The sequence below is a fragment of the Mya arenaria genome, chromosome 6 (assembly GCF_026914265.1).
Source record: "Mya arenaria isolate MELC-2E11 chromosome 6, ASM2691426v1".
NCBI classification, from domain to species: Eukaryota; Metazoa; Mollusca; class Bivalvia; order Myida; family Myidae; genus Mya; species Mya arenaria.
Window position 1 is genome coordinate 65,856,629 of NC_069127.1, and position 16,971 is coordinate 65,873,599.

The following is a 16,971-nucleotide window of genomic DNA, read 5'->3' on the forward strand; positions in this document are numbered from 1 at the left end:
GAGTGAAATCTTAATAAAACCTTGTGGACACTCGAGAGGCTATATTTTTTGCATATATCTCAGGGCTCATCCTAGACAGAAATTTTAGGGAGAAGTCAGAACGGGGGAGGGTGCGGGAGGGGGTTTCCCCCGCTTGCAGGTCTGAAAATTTTGAGATTTTAAATGTCAAATGGTGGGTTCTGGTGTGCCCTGGACAACTTTTCTATGCAATTAAATAGGTGTTTAAATTGTTTTAAAATAGTCATACTGGTTTTTAGTTGGAATTAATTTGTTGTATATATCTTTTAAAAAAAAAGTCAAGTTTCAAACATTTTATTACATGCAAACCTACCATAAATATATATCTGAATTTAAATACATGATAAATAAATAAAATAAGCTAATAAATACAAACAAAACTAGCTGAAATCAAACAACATGACATCAATTGTAAAAAACAAAAAAGTAGTCAATATATCATCACATCCTAGTTCTCAAAACAAGAAGCACTATACACTTGATCAGTATACACAATGTAGGTCTTAAGGTCAGCCGAGATCAGCACCTATGGCCCCGGCAAGCTGGAGGTGGTACTGAAATTCCACCTTGGGGAGCTCCCGCTTGGCCAGGTGGTAGGCAGTCTTAAGGAGCTTGACCCCAAGCTCGTCATCCTTGGACAGTTTGGCCAGTACAATTTTCTTCATGGGTTCCTGAGAACTCAGAACTGTCTTTTCCAAGGCGGCCTTGTGCTGATTTGCTGAAAATACACAAAATATTTCACAGTATCTCATCATTTTCAGCTGACATTTAAAATAATTTGGGCATATATTACAACATGTTTTAAAATATATTAAGCCAGACACCTTAAAATCAATACCACTTTGAATTGATTTATCTGCGGACTAAGCAATGCTTCTATTGTTTTAATAAATACTTACACAAGCCATGTCTCTGATGATTGGTTGTTTTTGCTGGTTGGTCGTGTCCACGGGCGTAGGCGTTGTCCAACTTAGCACCTCTACAAACTTCGCAGTGCCAATTTTTATCTGCATCTTCGTTGTACCAACTGAAATTATTTTGATAATTTGACTTTTTGAATGATTTCTTATTTGAACTGTCGATCATGTCATCACTTTCAACATGTCAGCTTTACGTTTCAGGCCTGGGAAATCCCGCAGAAGCCACGTAGAAAGCATGATTACTATTCAACAGAATCCAAAATATCTCGTATATAGAATATTGATGTGAACCGTTCGAAGAAAAAATAATAATGGAAGCATTTCTGAAATAAAATAAAAACAACAAACCTGGAACTGTGATCGCACTTGCCCTTCTCGCTGACTTCGCGATAATCACACCCAATTAAGTTCATTTGTCATCAGTGCACATCATTTAAACCGCTATTGTCATAAAGTATAAATTCTAATTGGCACTAATTGACATTTACAAACATCGGCAAGTGTAAATATTAATCCCTTACAATTTTATTACATCGATGACGTAGCACATGTACACAAGCTCAATGGTGCAAACACGTGCCTCGATTGAATAAAACAAGCGTTCTCATTGGCTGAAGTCAATGGAGCACATTTACTAGGTTTAACACGATTGGCTGTTTGTCAATCGAGCTGACAGGCGGGAGGCGGAGTCGCTCTGTTTTGACAAGCGTTAGTTCTTAGCGATATCGACTTTTTGATCTTTGAAAAAGTCGGCGAAGTTGACTTCGCTTTGATCTTAGAAAATAGCGAAGTTGCCGCGGGCAGGGCGACTTAATCGCCTAAGTCGCCTGGTAGGATGAGCCCTGTATCTGGACCAATCTTCATGAAACTTGGTCAGAATGTTTGCCTTGATGAAATCTTAGATTAGTTTGGAACTGGGTAACATGGAGTCATAAACTAGGTTTCTTAGTCAATTCTAAATGTTACATTATATACAATATTTTTTATTTTATTTCAAACAGCTGCAATCAAACTCATCAACAATTGATTTCCATTCCTTGACTAAGCCCAATCAGGCGGGGGATATCAATTCAACGAATTTGCTTGTTTTTTATTGTATTTTTGGGTTATTTAAATTTTGTCATTTTTCAAAAAAGTTGTAGGCCCAGGCCTACAAGGCCTATATGTAGCTACGCCACTGGTTAATATTGCTGTCAGTAATATGTTTAAGCGGTAGTTATTTATCAGCTTTTTTAAGTGTGGCTCAAGTTATTAAGTAATAGTTTAAGGTTATAAGTATGTATTTATCAAAATAAGTGGTAAATACTGCCATAACATTGGATAAAATATAATTTTGAGCACCGATAATTTTTAAATGAACTTTTGGATATCTGAAAAAATTACATCTAAAAATTAAATGCTTTCATGAATATTTTTCCATTAGAATTAAGTGGTAATAATGCACTGCAAAATGTTTGATAAACTATGACAGAGTATTTGTACCACAATATTTTTTTGTGTGCAATAAAATTAATCATGCAGGATATAATTATAATGATGAAAGTGCAGCTCATGAACTGTTTTATTTAACTAATGATAAACCGCAGTAAACAGCAGTTGCGGAATGTGTATATTTTTTTAAAGAAATCGCATTTGTGTTATGTCATTACAAGGTAAAAATAGACATTTTGATGACATCGCAATTTTTTAGTTAATTGTTTAGTTAACATATGTATATGATTGATCTGCAGTTCCCCTAAATGTTTCATTAGTCATTGACAACCAGATTAAGGACAAGAACTATCTTCAGCATTCGGTTAATGTAGGAGTATTGGAAAATACTGACTCGTCGGGAAATTGGTTCTGCGAGTGTCGTAATGGCGTGTGGCACCGTGCTTGTCTCCCACTAAGCTATGTTCAGGAACTCTGCATGGAGTATTGGTTATTGGATTAGAGATAGTATGTTTCATTGATCTATTGCAAACCTTCATTGGTCGTGGACTGAGCTACTCATGGCTCGAATAATGTACAATAGTTCGCCGAGGTTTAATGTAGCAATTTAGCTTCCATATGTGACCAGTGTGGCTATATCACAATATTGCATGGGATTAAGTCTTATTGCAGAATTGTAGTGGATAAACCAATCAAGACATTATTTGGTGTTGAATAAATGTTTTGTCTCAAACAAAACTTCCATATTCTGTTTTATGGAAAAGTGACTTTAAGTGTGAGGGCTGAAGAATCTTTGCATGATATTAAAAGTTATTCTGCAAATTTCAAAAAGGATTTCTAAGTGAGGTTGCATTTTGCAATTGTATATTTAAGCTGAAAGTGTATGGCTCTTTATGCCATATAATCATTTTCATATTCAGGACATTATAACAAAAAATGTATCATCGATCAAGTTCTGGATTCTGACTAGTGAACCAATAAGAGCATTTGTGACGGTAGTCAGGAAATAAAACTAGGAGTTTAAATTTAAAAAAGAGTTTCATTATGACAGACATAAGAAGAAGAAAAGGAGGCCGCCACAAGCCAAGCTCTCATCAGAGAAACGGCTTTGCCAAAGGAGCTGCTACCCAGAAAGAGGCGTTCACCATCTTTGGATGGAGCGTTCAGCAGTTTTTGTTGAACTGTTTGGGGGTGCTGTTGTGTCTCTATATCGGGTTTAAGCACTCCTGGTATATGAGACAGATAAATGAGAATAATCTTTGGTTTTCCAACCTTAAGGTGGGTCACTTCTTAACATATGTATCTGATTTTATAATAGCTTGTCTGTTTTTACAACAAAAGGAATTGCCGTTGCTTTGGTGATGTTGGTGTTATTGCCAGCTTGTTGGTGCTGTGGTAGAGCATTTTATTAACTTGCCCAAAGCTAAACTCATTCAAGATATTCAAATGACACTTGGTATACACATGTTGCGAGAGATTATATATATAGGGCTTGAATTTAAACTTTTTTCTTACTTGCAATTTTTCGCAAGTGGGTAAAACAGTTTGCTGTGCTTCTCTGCTTATGAAGGGAGATCACTGTGTTGGAATTTGTGTACTACATCATCAAAATCGGTACTCGTGATCCATGTCACAAAAGCGTTTAATGCTGACCTGTTATGCGTTGTAAAGCGTCTAAGCGAAATGATAATTTCATTACATTATTATGTAACTCATTAGCGTTTGTCCTCTGGTATTTTGTTTTGAAAAAATGGGACTTGCAAATTTTAGCAAGTAGATTTTTTATGAGGTTGCTGTTGGCAAAACTGACTCACATTCAGGGAGTATGCGGTCTTTAATTTAAGCCCTGTATATGTATAGCAGGGCCCATTACTCTGCCTTTAACAGTTTTCAAGTTATGCCCCCTTTTGTACAAAGAAAACAGATGCATTGACATTTGCTCCATGGCTCTCTTGTTTGACTTGCATCTGCTATGGCCTATGCTGGACTAGACATTAAAAGCTGCACTCTCACTTATTGACCATTTTGATAACCTTTTTTTCTGAGCCAATTTTTGGTCCCCCAAAGGTGAATGGACCTCGGCTAACACCTCGGTCCATATACACCTTTGGTGGCTGACTGACCGGTCTTATAATGTCATATGACCCTCAGTGGTGTGTAATATTTCTTAAGTATAACTTTCAGTGGTGTCTCATTATAATATTTCATAAATATCACTCTTGAAAAAATTGTGTTCTGCGATCACTCTGTGCGGAAATTTCTGTTTCATAATAAATAAATTTTGATTATTTCAGTGTGTCACCATTTTATGAGATCCAGCATATTGTTTCAAGTATTTTATCACTTTCTTAAATGACTAATACACTGCACATTAACTAAGGAAAAAATCAATATTCAATTTACAATCTGCACATTATAAATACCACATAAAAATTTGTGTACTTTTGTATTTGATTGATTACGTCTGTAAAAACAACTAGTCTGTTGATTTTAAGCTCATCTTTTCTATCAATGAAAAAAAGTTGAGGTATTGTCATATTCTTGGTGTCGTTGTCCTCCACAACAGCAACATCAGCATAATAATGAGACTCAGCAAATGATACTTGTACACATTGTTGCCAAAGCCAGTGTTCAATATTGATCTTTTCCTTATCCTTAGACATGCCTCAGTGATTTCATTCAGCCTATTGGTCAGCTAAATAATTATAGTACAAGCCAGGGGCGTAGCTAGCTCTCTATTCATGTGGATTCATAATTGTGCTGGGGGGGTCCAGGAGCATGCCCCCTCAGAAAACTTTGAAAACCATAGTGCATTCTGGGCATTTTAATTTGCTTTATTTAGTACTTGAAAATGGACAGTTCTAGGAGCATGTAGTCAAGTACGCATACTGCAACTTTGGCTGATTTTTTTGTCAGAATCATGTGGATTCAACCGCATACTCATGTGTTCTAATCTTACACTTAATTTCAATCCAAGTTGGTTATTGAATCTGGCCCCCGGGCCAATGCCCATATAATGTGTTTAGTAATATATGCCTCTCTTTCTTGACAAGCAAAGCTGTTTGCCTTTCAAGATATATGAACTCCTGTGACTTTTTGTGTTACCTTTGGGTGTTGAAATTTCATAGAGTGACAGTTTTGATTGTTTTATGTTGGAGAAGGCATTAATTTGATGTACAAATTGTTAATGAGTAACCTTAAAGTGATGAATAGAACAATGTTAAAGGTAAAAGTTGAAAACAATTGACATAAGTAAAGATGTATCTAATAAATTATAATCTTTTCATGGAATATAAAAACATATTAGTCATAAAAAATCACATAAATTAATTATACGGTATGGCATTTTAGAGTGAAATAATTTTCATAAGTGAAGTATCAATTTGATTTCGCACATTTTTTCTGGGGTTAAATTGACTTTAGATAAGGATATTTAAGTAGGGAGACAATGTAGAAATCTGTATCTCACTTTAAAAAGACAAACTTGTTTCAAGTCATTAATTATCTGTTAATATTAAGGATTAAATTTAATCATTTTTGTATGTCTGCGTAATTATGTAAGCAATCATAATTACAATTATAATTAATTCAGTTGCAAAAACTATTCAGTTATATTTCAGAATTTGAAATTTACCGTAGTTGATCATTAAATTCAATGGTTTTTCATTTCACAATGAAGCGTATAGTACAATTGTTTTTAAAAAGACATGCAAGCCTAATTTTTGTGTTGCCTGACTAGGCGACATATAGGGGTTACTTTTGTTGGCGCGACGGTGGCGGCGGCTGTGGTGTCCTGTTTTCAGGTTTACATATCTGGTAAACTATTAGTGATATCAACTTGAAATTTCATATGTAGATAGATCTCATTGAGGGCAAGTGCAGAGCACTAGAAGTGTTACTCTTGCTTCCATATTTTCAAAGTTACTGCCCCTTATTATTTTCATGCTTAAAGTTTTGTCCGTGGCATATCTTGTAGAATATAAGAGTTACCAACTTGAAACTTCATATGTAAATAGATCCCATAGAGGGCAAGTGAAGTGCACAATAACAGGTACTCTTGCTTTCTTAGTTTTAGAGTAATTGCCCTTTGTTAATTTGCATGCTTAAAGTTTTGTGCCGGGCATATCTTAAAAAATAAAAGAGGTATCAACTTCAAACTTCATAGCTAGATAGATCTCATTGAGGGCAAGTGCAGTGTACAAGAACCATAACTCAAGCATTTATATGTTTAGAGTTATTGCCCTTTGTTTATTTTCAAGCTTAAATTTTGTCAGGGGCATAAATCGTAAACTAAAAGAGGTATCAACCTGAAACTTAATAGCTAGGTAGATATATCTCATTGAGGGCAAGTGCACTGTAACTCTTGCTTCCATATTTTTAGAGTTATTGCCCTTTGTTAATTTCCCTTGTTAATTTTTGTCCGGCTTAACGTTGTTACCTTCAGTTCAAATGCCACCTACACTTGAAAGTTAGATGGCAGCATCATTGTCTATCAATGAATAATATGCCAATCTAATAGCTATCATGTCGACAGTAAATAATTCGTCAGGCGACACATCCTACTCGCGAAGTTACAGTTAATAGGTCTTTCTGTTTTTATTATTTTCATATTTACTCGTTTAACTCCAGCAATCAAGACGTCATGATTCCATATCAGAAATGGCCGCATTTTGGCGATGTTATTGTGACATCAAATATCAATGTGGGATCGACTAACTATCGACTTACCTTTTCACTATAGTCATTTTAAGATATGTCGGTCATCCAGAACAGCATTTACGAAAGAGCTGCCGGACCTATACTAAATTTGCCGGACGTGTGCTGAATAACTTAAGTTAGGGTTGACGTATTGTGACCAAACTTTGAATATAGGAAGAGTTTATGGATACCTTGCATGGGCCTGCATTTTGGCCCAAGGGTCAAGGTCACTTCTACTAAAAATAGAAAAAAAGTAGGCACTGAATAACTTGAGTTAAGGTTGACATATAGCGACCAAACTAAATAGTATATAGGAAGACAAGACAAGACAAACATAAAAGGAGAGTTTATCGAGACCTTTCATGCATTTGGGTAAAGGTCACTGTTACTAAAAATAGATAACCTTTTGATACTGAAAAACTTGAGTAAGGGTTGACATATTGTGACCAAACACTGTATGTAGGAAGAGTTTATGGAGGACTTCCATGGGATTACATTTGGGGCATCAAGGGTCAAGGTCAAGGTCACTGTTACTCAAAATGGAAAAAGCAGTTGAAACTGAATCTTACTTCTGTCAATCATTGATAACAAATTGATTTCAAAGCACTGCAGCTTTTTTTATTCATGGGGAGATAGGGGTCAAAGGTGAAGGTCACAGTTACCTTGAAAGCAAACTCGACAATTCCTGGACCTATGGTCATCAAACTTGACATGAAGGCTGGGTGTGACCAGTAGATGACCCCTCTTGACTTTTGGGGGTCATCGGGCCAAGGTCAAGCTCACAGTAACATTTAACGCAAAAAAGTTAACAAATCTTCTCCCAGTGATATCTCAATAATGCCTGAACCTATGGCTCTCAAACTTGACTTGGAGTTGCGTCTGATCTGTAGATGACCCCTTATGACTTTAGGGGTCATCGGGTCAAAGGTCAAGGTCACAGTAACCTTGAACAAAAAAAGCTTGTCTGTGTGATAACTTGTCAATGCCTGCATCCATAGCCCTCAAACTTGACATTTAGATTTTTTATGACCAGCTGATGACTTATGGATTTTGAGGTCATAGAGTCAAAGGTCATGGTCATAACACACTCTATCCTCACACTTTGAATGATCATAATCTTATAACTGCCTCAACGGCATCCAGTGTCAGTGACAAATCAGCTGTCATTTCGGTCCATGCATATTTCATTAAATTCATATAATCCTGACAACATGGTGCTCAGGGGGGCATTATGTTTGACAAAACATCTCTTGTAAAGTATGTGTTGTGTTGTTATGTATTTTCGTTAAGTTATTTAAGACAGAAAAAGGTTATGGATATTTACTTACTGTTGCAAAAAGCATGACTATATCATCACACATACTGATTCCAGGTTAAACCATTGAAATGATCTTGATTATACTATGTATATGAAATGTATTCCTAAATGATATTATGAACTTTCGATTATTGTCCGATAGTAAATCGAATGAATTGATCCAATTTGATTCGATTATGGATAGCAAACGGAGTCCGATTTTCAAACACTAGTTGGTGGTGACCTAAAGCTTAAAAATGGTTTCTGCTCAATAACAAAGAACACTTGTACCCAGGAACTTCATACTTGGTATGCTAGTTTGTCATGACTAGTAGATGACTCCTATTGATTTTGAGATCAGTAGGTCAAAGGTCAAGGTCGCCGTGACCTTGAGGTGAAGAAACAGTTACTGCTCAGCAGCTAAAGAATGCTTGCACCCAGGAACTTTATACTTGGTACGCAAGTTGGTCATGACTAGTAGATGACCCCTATTGATTTTGAGATCAGTAGGTCAAAGGTCAAGGTTGCCATGACCTTGAGGTGAAAAAAACGGTTACCGCTCAGAAACTAAAGAACGCTTGCACTCAGGAACTTCATACTTGGTATGCAAGTTGGTCATGTAGATGACCCCTATTCATTATGTGATCAGTAGGTCAAAGGTCAAGTTCACGATGACCTTGAGCTGAAAAATGGTTTCCGATCAATAATTGAATAGCACTTGCGCCCAGGAACTTTATACAATACAAACTTTGTTTGCATTTTCCTAGATTAATCAACAACACTTTCTTTTCTTCACTATTTAATACGGGTGAATAAACCAAACTTCACTGTTGGTTCGTCTCCAGTCCAAAATTACAAATTTCATGTCCATCATTTATTTTTTCTCAGCTACGTCCTCACAATAAGGGAGACGAGCACTTTTACAAAAATGCAATCTCGAGTTTCTTTTTTTTCTTTTGACAAGCACACATAATACATCATTATTGTATTAATTTCTAAGACAAAGTGGCATTTAGTCGAGCTCGCTGTCCCATGACAATCCTACTGTTGTCTGATGTGGCTTAGTATGATTTGTAATACCATAGTAAAAACACGAAGTCCCACCTATAAACATTAATGATAGTAATGCCTTTGTTAATGGTATGAAAAACTAAAATTCATTACACAGTTACGTTTGCTGTTATGATGTTGACAGATACCTTACTTCTGTTTTGTCATTAAAATTATAGGTTTGCATAATAAATTGGCAGGCAAATATTGGAGCCACCATATCTTGTTATGCTTTGAAAATGCTCCAATATGTCTTCTGTTGAAGTGCCAATGAGATGAAATTGAATGTAAACGTTGAGTTAAATGTATAATGGTCTCTTATTTTTCCTCCACCAGGTTTTATACAAGTAAAAATGAAGAGGACGATTGTAGATCCACAGACTATATGTTGTGTTGAATGTTTAAGCTGTACAGGACCAGACAGTCTCACAGATTGAATGTTTTGACAACTTTATTTTTTGTCTTGAAAAGAGCTAAGTTTTGCGAAAATCCATGGCAATCAGTTATATAAGACTGCTGACAAAAAATAAGATCGCAGCTTTTAATATTTAAGTTCAAAAATTGATGTTTTATGTATTTTTCTTAAACCATTAGTAACGGTTGAACACTAATTCATATAAAACTTTTGAATTATAAAAAAAGGCTTTCATGAATATTTGTCAGTAAAAATGCACAGCAAATAAAATGTTTGATTAAGTATGACGGAGTATTCAAACGCAACAGCTTTTTTGTGTGCATTAAAAATTTGTGTATGTTGATATAAAGAAAAGGAAAGTGCGTTTAATGTTGTATTCTATGAATGTTTTAATTGCAGTAAATGTAACCTTAGGCTATTTCAATTTAGATATCTGGATTGATATTTATTAATTTGTTAATTTGTCAATTGAAAATTTCTTAGTTGCATATTTTCATTATTTCTCTACAACTTTGCGTTAAATGAATTTCTTATAGGCAGAATTAAAATCTCGAAATATAGGACTTAAACAAAATCAACCTGTTTTCAACAGTGACATTTATACAGATTTAAGATAATGAAACCGGCCAAGCAGGAGCAGAATAAGAAATGATAAAAAATTTGATGACATTTTAATTAAAATCTCAAGTAAACATTGGTGTTAATTGTTCGAGTTGGATTTGAAGTTACCTTATAAGTTAATTAGTCATTGAGAGTGATTTAAGGACCATAAAGAATCTTGAGCATTTAGTTAATGGTGGAGTATTGGTAATAGCTGCATTGTAGGGTAAATTGGTTCTGCGAGTGTCGTATAGGCGTGTGGCACCGTGCTTGTCTCCCGCTAAGCTATGTTCAGGAACTCTGCATGGAGTATTGGTTATTGGATTAGAGATAGTATGTTTCATTGATCTATTGCAAACCTTCATTGGTCGTGGACTGAGCTACTGGCTTGAATAATGTACAATAGTTTGCCGAGGTTTAATGTAGCATTTTAGCCACCATATGTGACCTAGTGTCGCTGTGTCACAATATGGCATCAGATTAAGACTTAATATTGTGGTGGATTAATTATTTAAGACATTTAATGGTTACAGTTCAGTCATTAAGTTCAATCATTAATACGACAATTGTCTTGTTGCAAGTGAAATTTCCATTTTTTGTTCTATGTAGAAATTTTCATTACAAGTGTGAAAGCTGAAGCATCTTTGCATAATTATAATATTAAAATTTCTTCTATAAATTAGGCTTAAAACTATATGACTCCGAATGACACATAAATTTTCCATATTCTGGACAGTATAGCAAAAAGAGTATTATCGATCAATTGCCATATTCTGAAAAGTGTATAAATCAACAAGAGTGTGACGATACTCCGGGTATAAAACAGACTGTCAGTTAAAATTTCAAAAAGACTTACAAGATGACAGACATTAGAAGGAGAAAAGGTGGCCGCCACAAGCCAAGCTCTCATCAGAGAAACGGCTTTGCCAAAGGAGCTGCTACCCAGAAAGAGGCGTTCACCATCTTTGGATGGAGCGTTCAGCAGTTTTTGTTGAACTGTTTGGGGGTGCTGTTGTGTCTTTATATCGGGTTTAAGCACTCCTGGTATATGAGACAGATTAATGAGAATAATCTTTGGTTTTCCAACCTTAAGGTGGGTCACTTCTTAACATGTATCTGATTTTGTTTGCTTGTCTGCTTTCAGGGAATAGGTTTTGTCATCCGATTGCCTTGGTGTTGTTGTCGTTGTAATCCGCTTCAGTGACATTGTTCACAAATTTAAGCCTTTTAGGCCTTGTAGGCCTGGGCCGACAACTTTTTTGAAAAATGACAAAATTTAAATAACCTAAAAATACAATAAAAAATATTAGCTACTCTAACACTGTGAACAACTCAAAAGTTTGTTGTTTTTTAACCAAAGTTTGGTGTTTATTTAAACAACGTGCAGGGTGTATTGCTTGTATTGCTTGATTTTATTGTAATAATTGCAAATATAATTAAGTGAGTGTAATGCACATGTAAAAGTCCCCAAACTCACATAGAACAATCGGGCCTACAAGTTTTTTATGCCTAGCTACGCCCCTGTTAACATACTGTTAATTATATGCAAATTGTATTTTAACAACAAACAACGTGATGTATCTGTCAACATCATGAAAGCAAAAACTCCTGTCTACTGACTTTCATTTGTTCATTTCTTTTTCTGTAAATAAAGAAATGTATTTCAGTAACTAAAATAAAAAAAAACCTGTTTTCAATGGCTGTCATAAAAAACTGAAATACATGAAATTAAAGCAATCAGAATTTTCTCAGATGAAACAAGGAAGAACAAAAGAAGTTGATTGTTAAATATTTCAAGCATCAGAATTTATTTATCATTACAGATAGTGATGTTGCAATGATCAAACATTATTGATAAAATGTTGATTGATGCATCAGTTTTCATGGAAGGTTATTAGTTTACTTAACAAGAAGGCCATCATCAGATGGCCCTATATATGGCTCACCTGTGTGTATAAATATCTTGACACCCTATCATAAATGACAAGTCCGCCCGGTTAGCTCAATCGGTAGAGCGTTGGACTCCGAATCGGACAACCCGGGTTCGATTCTCGGGCGGACCAGGTCACTTCTGTTGTGATTGGTTATGAAATCCTTTCTACGACCATTCACACTGTACCACCTGGCATGTACAGAAGTTGTCAGTTCCTTTCAGAGATGAAGGCACCTAGTACTGGTTCTGCCCAGGGTAGGTATGCGGTGGTTGAACTGTCACTCTGGGACCCTTCAATGTACTGACGCCGGGACCCGCAGTATAAACTACTAATATATTTACACATTCAAAATTACCCCCAATAAAAGTGTTCATCAGACCAATGCGACCAGCTGCTTTTTCCGCTACGCTGAACATGATATCTGTTAATTTAGCAGACGCTTGCAATTGGTTCAATCACGTGTAGTGGTCGGTCGCAGAAGACACAAACAAATTATGAGCTTTTAACTATCTTGATTAGGTGTTAATTGTTAATCCCAGAAAGCATTAAAATTAATTAACCGAGTTCTATAGGATATCAACAGCGACACGCTCGATAAAATACAGAGTCTGAAAGCTCAGCGCGCCCCTTACGTCATTTTAATACACTGTAATGAAAAATTTGCTGCGATATCAAACTTAAAGCTAGAAGCCCAGATATTAAACCTTGTTGTAAATGACTATTCAAGATTATCAGTTGAATGTTGATCCACTGTAGTTGCATTAAGCAAATAAATCATAATACTGTTTCACTTCTTGTCATCTGACCGCTTCCTGCCGGCCGCAGTTAATTACGTTTGCAGCGTTTCTTGCAGAACGCCGCAGAACTTGATGAGAATCTCATTTGAAATTAAGTTTGTATACAGACATTTTACGAAGTGTCACAACGGGAAAAATATTGACAGAATGTACATCGCGAAAATGTGTGACATTTCTACATAATCAGACTTTTTTGAACAGGTCTGTTTTCTTTGGAAGGGGGGGGGGTGAATTTTTTGGGGGTGGGGGGGGGGTTGTTGCCGGGTCCGGACCGATTGAGGTTCCAAATCATTAATTATATGTATGTTATGTGTATCTTTGAAGTTATGTAGTGTTGTTGTTGCTTTCAGGCATATTGTTAATGATAGCAACTGCATGAACACTTTCAAATTAATAAATTAGCTCAAAGAAAAAAATTGGCGAAAACAAACAGAACACAAAAAACTAGAGGAAAGAAGAAAAACTTAACTTGGCGGATTTGTGACTTCTTTTATATGCTTTATCCAGTGAAATTCAAGTTATTTTGGTAGCAGTATTTTTATCATAAAATTATGTTGTCTCTAAAATGAATTCACAATTTTACTGTTATTGCAGGATATTTCCCAATCAATGTAACTATATATAACATTTCTCTTAAACCTTAGCATAAAATATCCCCATGCCCCAATTTCTCGAATTTTTTTAGTCTCTTAAAAAACATTTAAGCTTAATATTATTTTTTTTCTATAATTATGCGTATTAACTTATTTAAGTTTTAGACTTTTTATTTATCAAGATCAAATTTAAGTTTGTATTTTGGCAATTGAAATAAGCTACTTAAGCCCTCATGTTAACCTTGAAAAGTTTCGAGAAATTTGGGCCCAATTGTAAGTTGAATTTTGATTTAAGTAAAAAACAATTTCACAAAAAATTATATATTCACTTTTGATAATGCTCCTTGTGAAATAATATTGCCTCGACCTGTGTTCTCTCTGTGCATAAATTTTGGTCTTACACCGCAAACCAATCATTCATAATCATAGTTTATTTTAATTTAATGGGGCATGATTATTGAGTTTAGCATTAATTAGTGTTTAATATTTAATCGCTTCATTTATTAGCTGCACGTAAAACTGTAAAAAAGTTTTACCATACAAGAACACAAGTTGCATACATTCTTTGGAAAAATTAATAACACCTGTAAAAACAACTTGTGTCCTCATTTTTGTGAAGAAACTTTAACATTGGCTATATTCCTAAAGCCAGACACAATATGAACATTTACAGCAAGGGCCATAACTCAGCTTTAATAATGATTGAGTTATTCCCCTTTTTTCACCGAAGTACATCGAATGAGTGTTGCTATTTAATATGAAAGTCAACCTGTCTCTTGTTTATTTCTTTGTAACCTTTGGTTATTGAAATTTCATTAAGGTGACATTTTATTGTTTTACGTAATGGATTAAATTATTGTTAAAAATGTTAATGCATAATCTTTAAAGAATACGTAATATTTTAATATTGAAGTTTATCATACCACATATGTGGTAAACATGATATAGTCAGTTTTAAAAAATATTCACTGATTTTACAGAATATGAAATTAACCATATTTGATCAAGATGGGATGTTTTTGCATTTCACTACCAAGCGTTTATATGTACAGGTGTTAATGCCCTAATAGGCACACAAGAGACATTTCTGTTGATATTCTATTATTTTGGATCCAAATGTAAAGCCTATTCATTTATGCAAAAATGAAGCTTTAATTTCACTGTAAATGTAATTGTTCAAACATATTGTGTAAAATTGTAAAAGCGCACTGTCAGCATAGGTTGATGCCAAATTTCACATGTCGGTCGGTCGGTTGGTCAGTCGGTCTGTAGACCAAAGCTTGTTCCAATGATAACTTGACAATTCCTGGACCTATGGTCATCAAACTTGACATGAAGGTTTGGTGTGACCAGTAGATGACCCTTATTGTTTTTAGGGGTCATTGGGCCACAGGTCAAGGTCATAGTGACCTTGAACGGGAAAAGGTTGTAAAAGCTTGTCAGAGTGATAGCTCCACAATACTTGCACTCATGCCAAACTTTACTTGAAGGTTGGGCCTGACCAGTAGATGACCCCTATTGATTTTAGGGGTCATCAGGTCAAAGGTCAAGGTAACAGTGACCTTGAATGCAAAATAGACAATTCCTGAACCTATGGTCATCAAACTTGACATGAAGGTTGTGCCTGACCAGTAGATGATTTTTATTTTATTTTAGGGGTCATCGGGCCAAAGTTCAAGGTCACAGTGAACTTGAACGTGAAAAGGTTGACAAAGCTTTTCCAAGTTATAACTCAATAATGTCTAGACCTGTGGTCATCAAACTACATGGAGGTTGGGCCTGACCAGTAGATGCCCCTATTGATTTTGGGGTCATTGGGTAAAGGTCACAGTGACCTTGGATGTGTAAAGGTTGTCCTAGTGATAACTCACCATTGCTTGCACTCATGGCCACCAAACTTGACTCCGAGATTAGGCCTTACCAGTAGATGACCCCTTTTGATTTTAGGGGTCAAAAGTCAAGGTCACAGTGACCTTGAACACAAAAAGCTTGCACCCATGGTCCTCAAACTTGACATTTAATTTGAAAGTGACCAGTAGATGACCCCTATGGATTTTTGAGGTCATGTAATCCAAGGCACAACTGATATCAGTCATTAAAATTAACCTCATATATACTTATTCCCTGCTGCTAAGAGGATAGTTGTTTATCAGCAAATATCAGTCATCATCTGAACATGACTAAAAACTGTACCTACTATTCTCACACTTTGAATGATCATACTCTTAAAATTAACTGCCTTAAAGGCATCCAGTGTCATTGACAAATCAGCTGTCATTTCAGTCCATGCATATTTCATTCAATTGTCCAATTATTCCTGACTTAAAAATAACTTAAGGCCACAAATTCTGAGTTAAAAAAGTGCTATTATTATTTTATCCGTACCTAAATCGTATGCATTTTTTGCTTGTTCATTTTAGTCAAATGAGTTATGGTGATTCCGTTGGCTGGAAATGTGGGTTATAATCTTTTGTTGTATTGATCACCAAATTCGTTATTTTTGATGTAAGTACCACTACTAGACAGCTACAGAACACCAATATTGACTATGATAAAACCGTATATGATAAAGACCGAAATGCTTAAAGAGTATCCGTATGAAAATCGGGATCAACAGTCGCTCTAAAGTTAGATTGACACAAATCAGCTTTTATAACAATTCATGATTGATTCATGTTAGTTTGCAAACAGAGCGTTAAAATGTTGTAAAAATCTGATAAATGCCTTTATTAAATATAACATAATTAAAATATTTGGAATAGTTACGGTATAGAATAAAAAGGTTATTGAACATTGTTTTGTATAATATGGTTATATATTTGGACTCGTTCACAGCTGTGAAAATGATATTGGACTTACCTAAAACTTTACAAGTAGTAAATTTTGGTAGTATTCCACTAAAAGTTTACTGTTGGAACTCCAGTGGAATACCACTGAAATTCCAGTGGTACACTTATAGTGGAAATTACCACTAAAATTAAATGAATATGATTTATACATGCCATATCCCCCGGAATTTCGACCCATTCCCTGGTCTCCCGCCGGGGATCCGGATATATCCCCTGGAAATATATATATATATATTTTTTTTTCAAAACTTGCTTAAAGTTGACAGTGGAAAGCATCAATAATATTATGAGTGTGAAATTCCATGAAGGACCATGATGACTAAGTCCAAAAATTATTGTAATTTGAGTGTATTTCTGTATTTATTCTTT

The 16,971-nt window shown here is 35.2% G+C and overlaps 1 protein-coding gene across 4 annotated transcripts in view; it reads left to right on the plus strand.

Moving 5' to 3' along the window:
* The window catches only part of LOC128238563 (probable C-mannosyltransferase DPY19L3), an 87,827-nt gene that overhangs the window by 14,465 nt on the left and 56,391 nt on the right, over positions 1-16,971 (plus strand). The window contains exons 1-2 of one of the 4 annotated variants that reach the window (XM_052954610.1): positions 10,123-10,188; positions 11,113-11,522. The exons of 2 other annotated variants lie outside the window; for them this stretch is intronic. In XM_052954610.1, the coding sequence (XP_052810570.1) occupies positions 11,289-11,522 (234 nt within the window). In that variant the 5' untranslated portion in view covers positions 10,123-10,188; positions 11,113-11,288. Of the gene's footprint in view, positions 1-10,122; positions 10,189-10,419; positions 10,763-11,112; positions 11,523-16,971 lie in introns of those variants that run through there. One more of the 4 variants, XM_052954611.1, reaches the window with a different exon arrangement.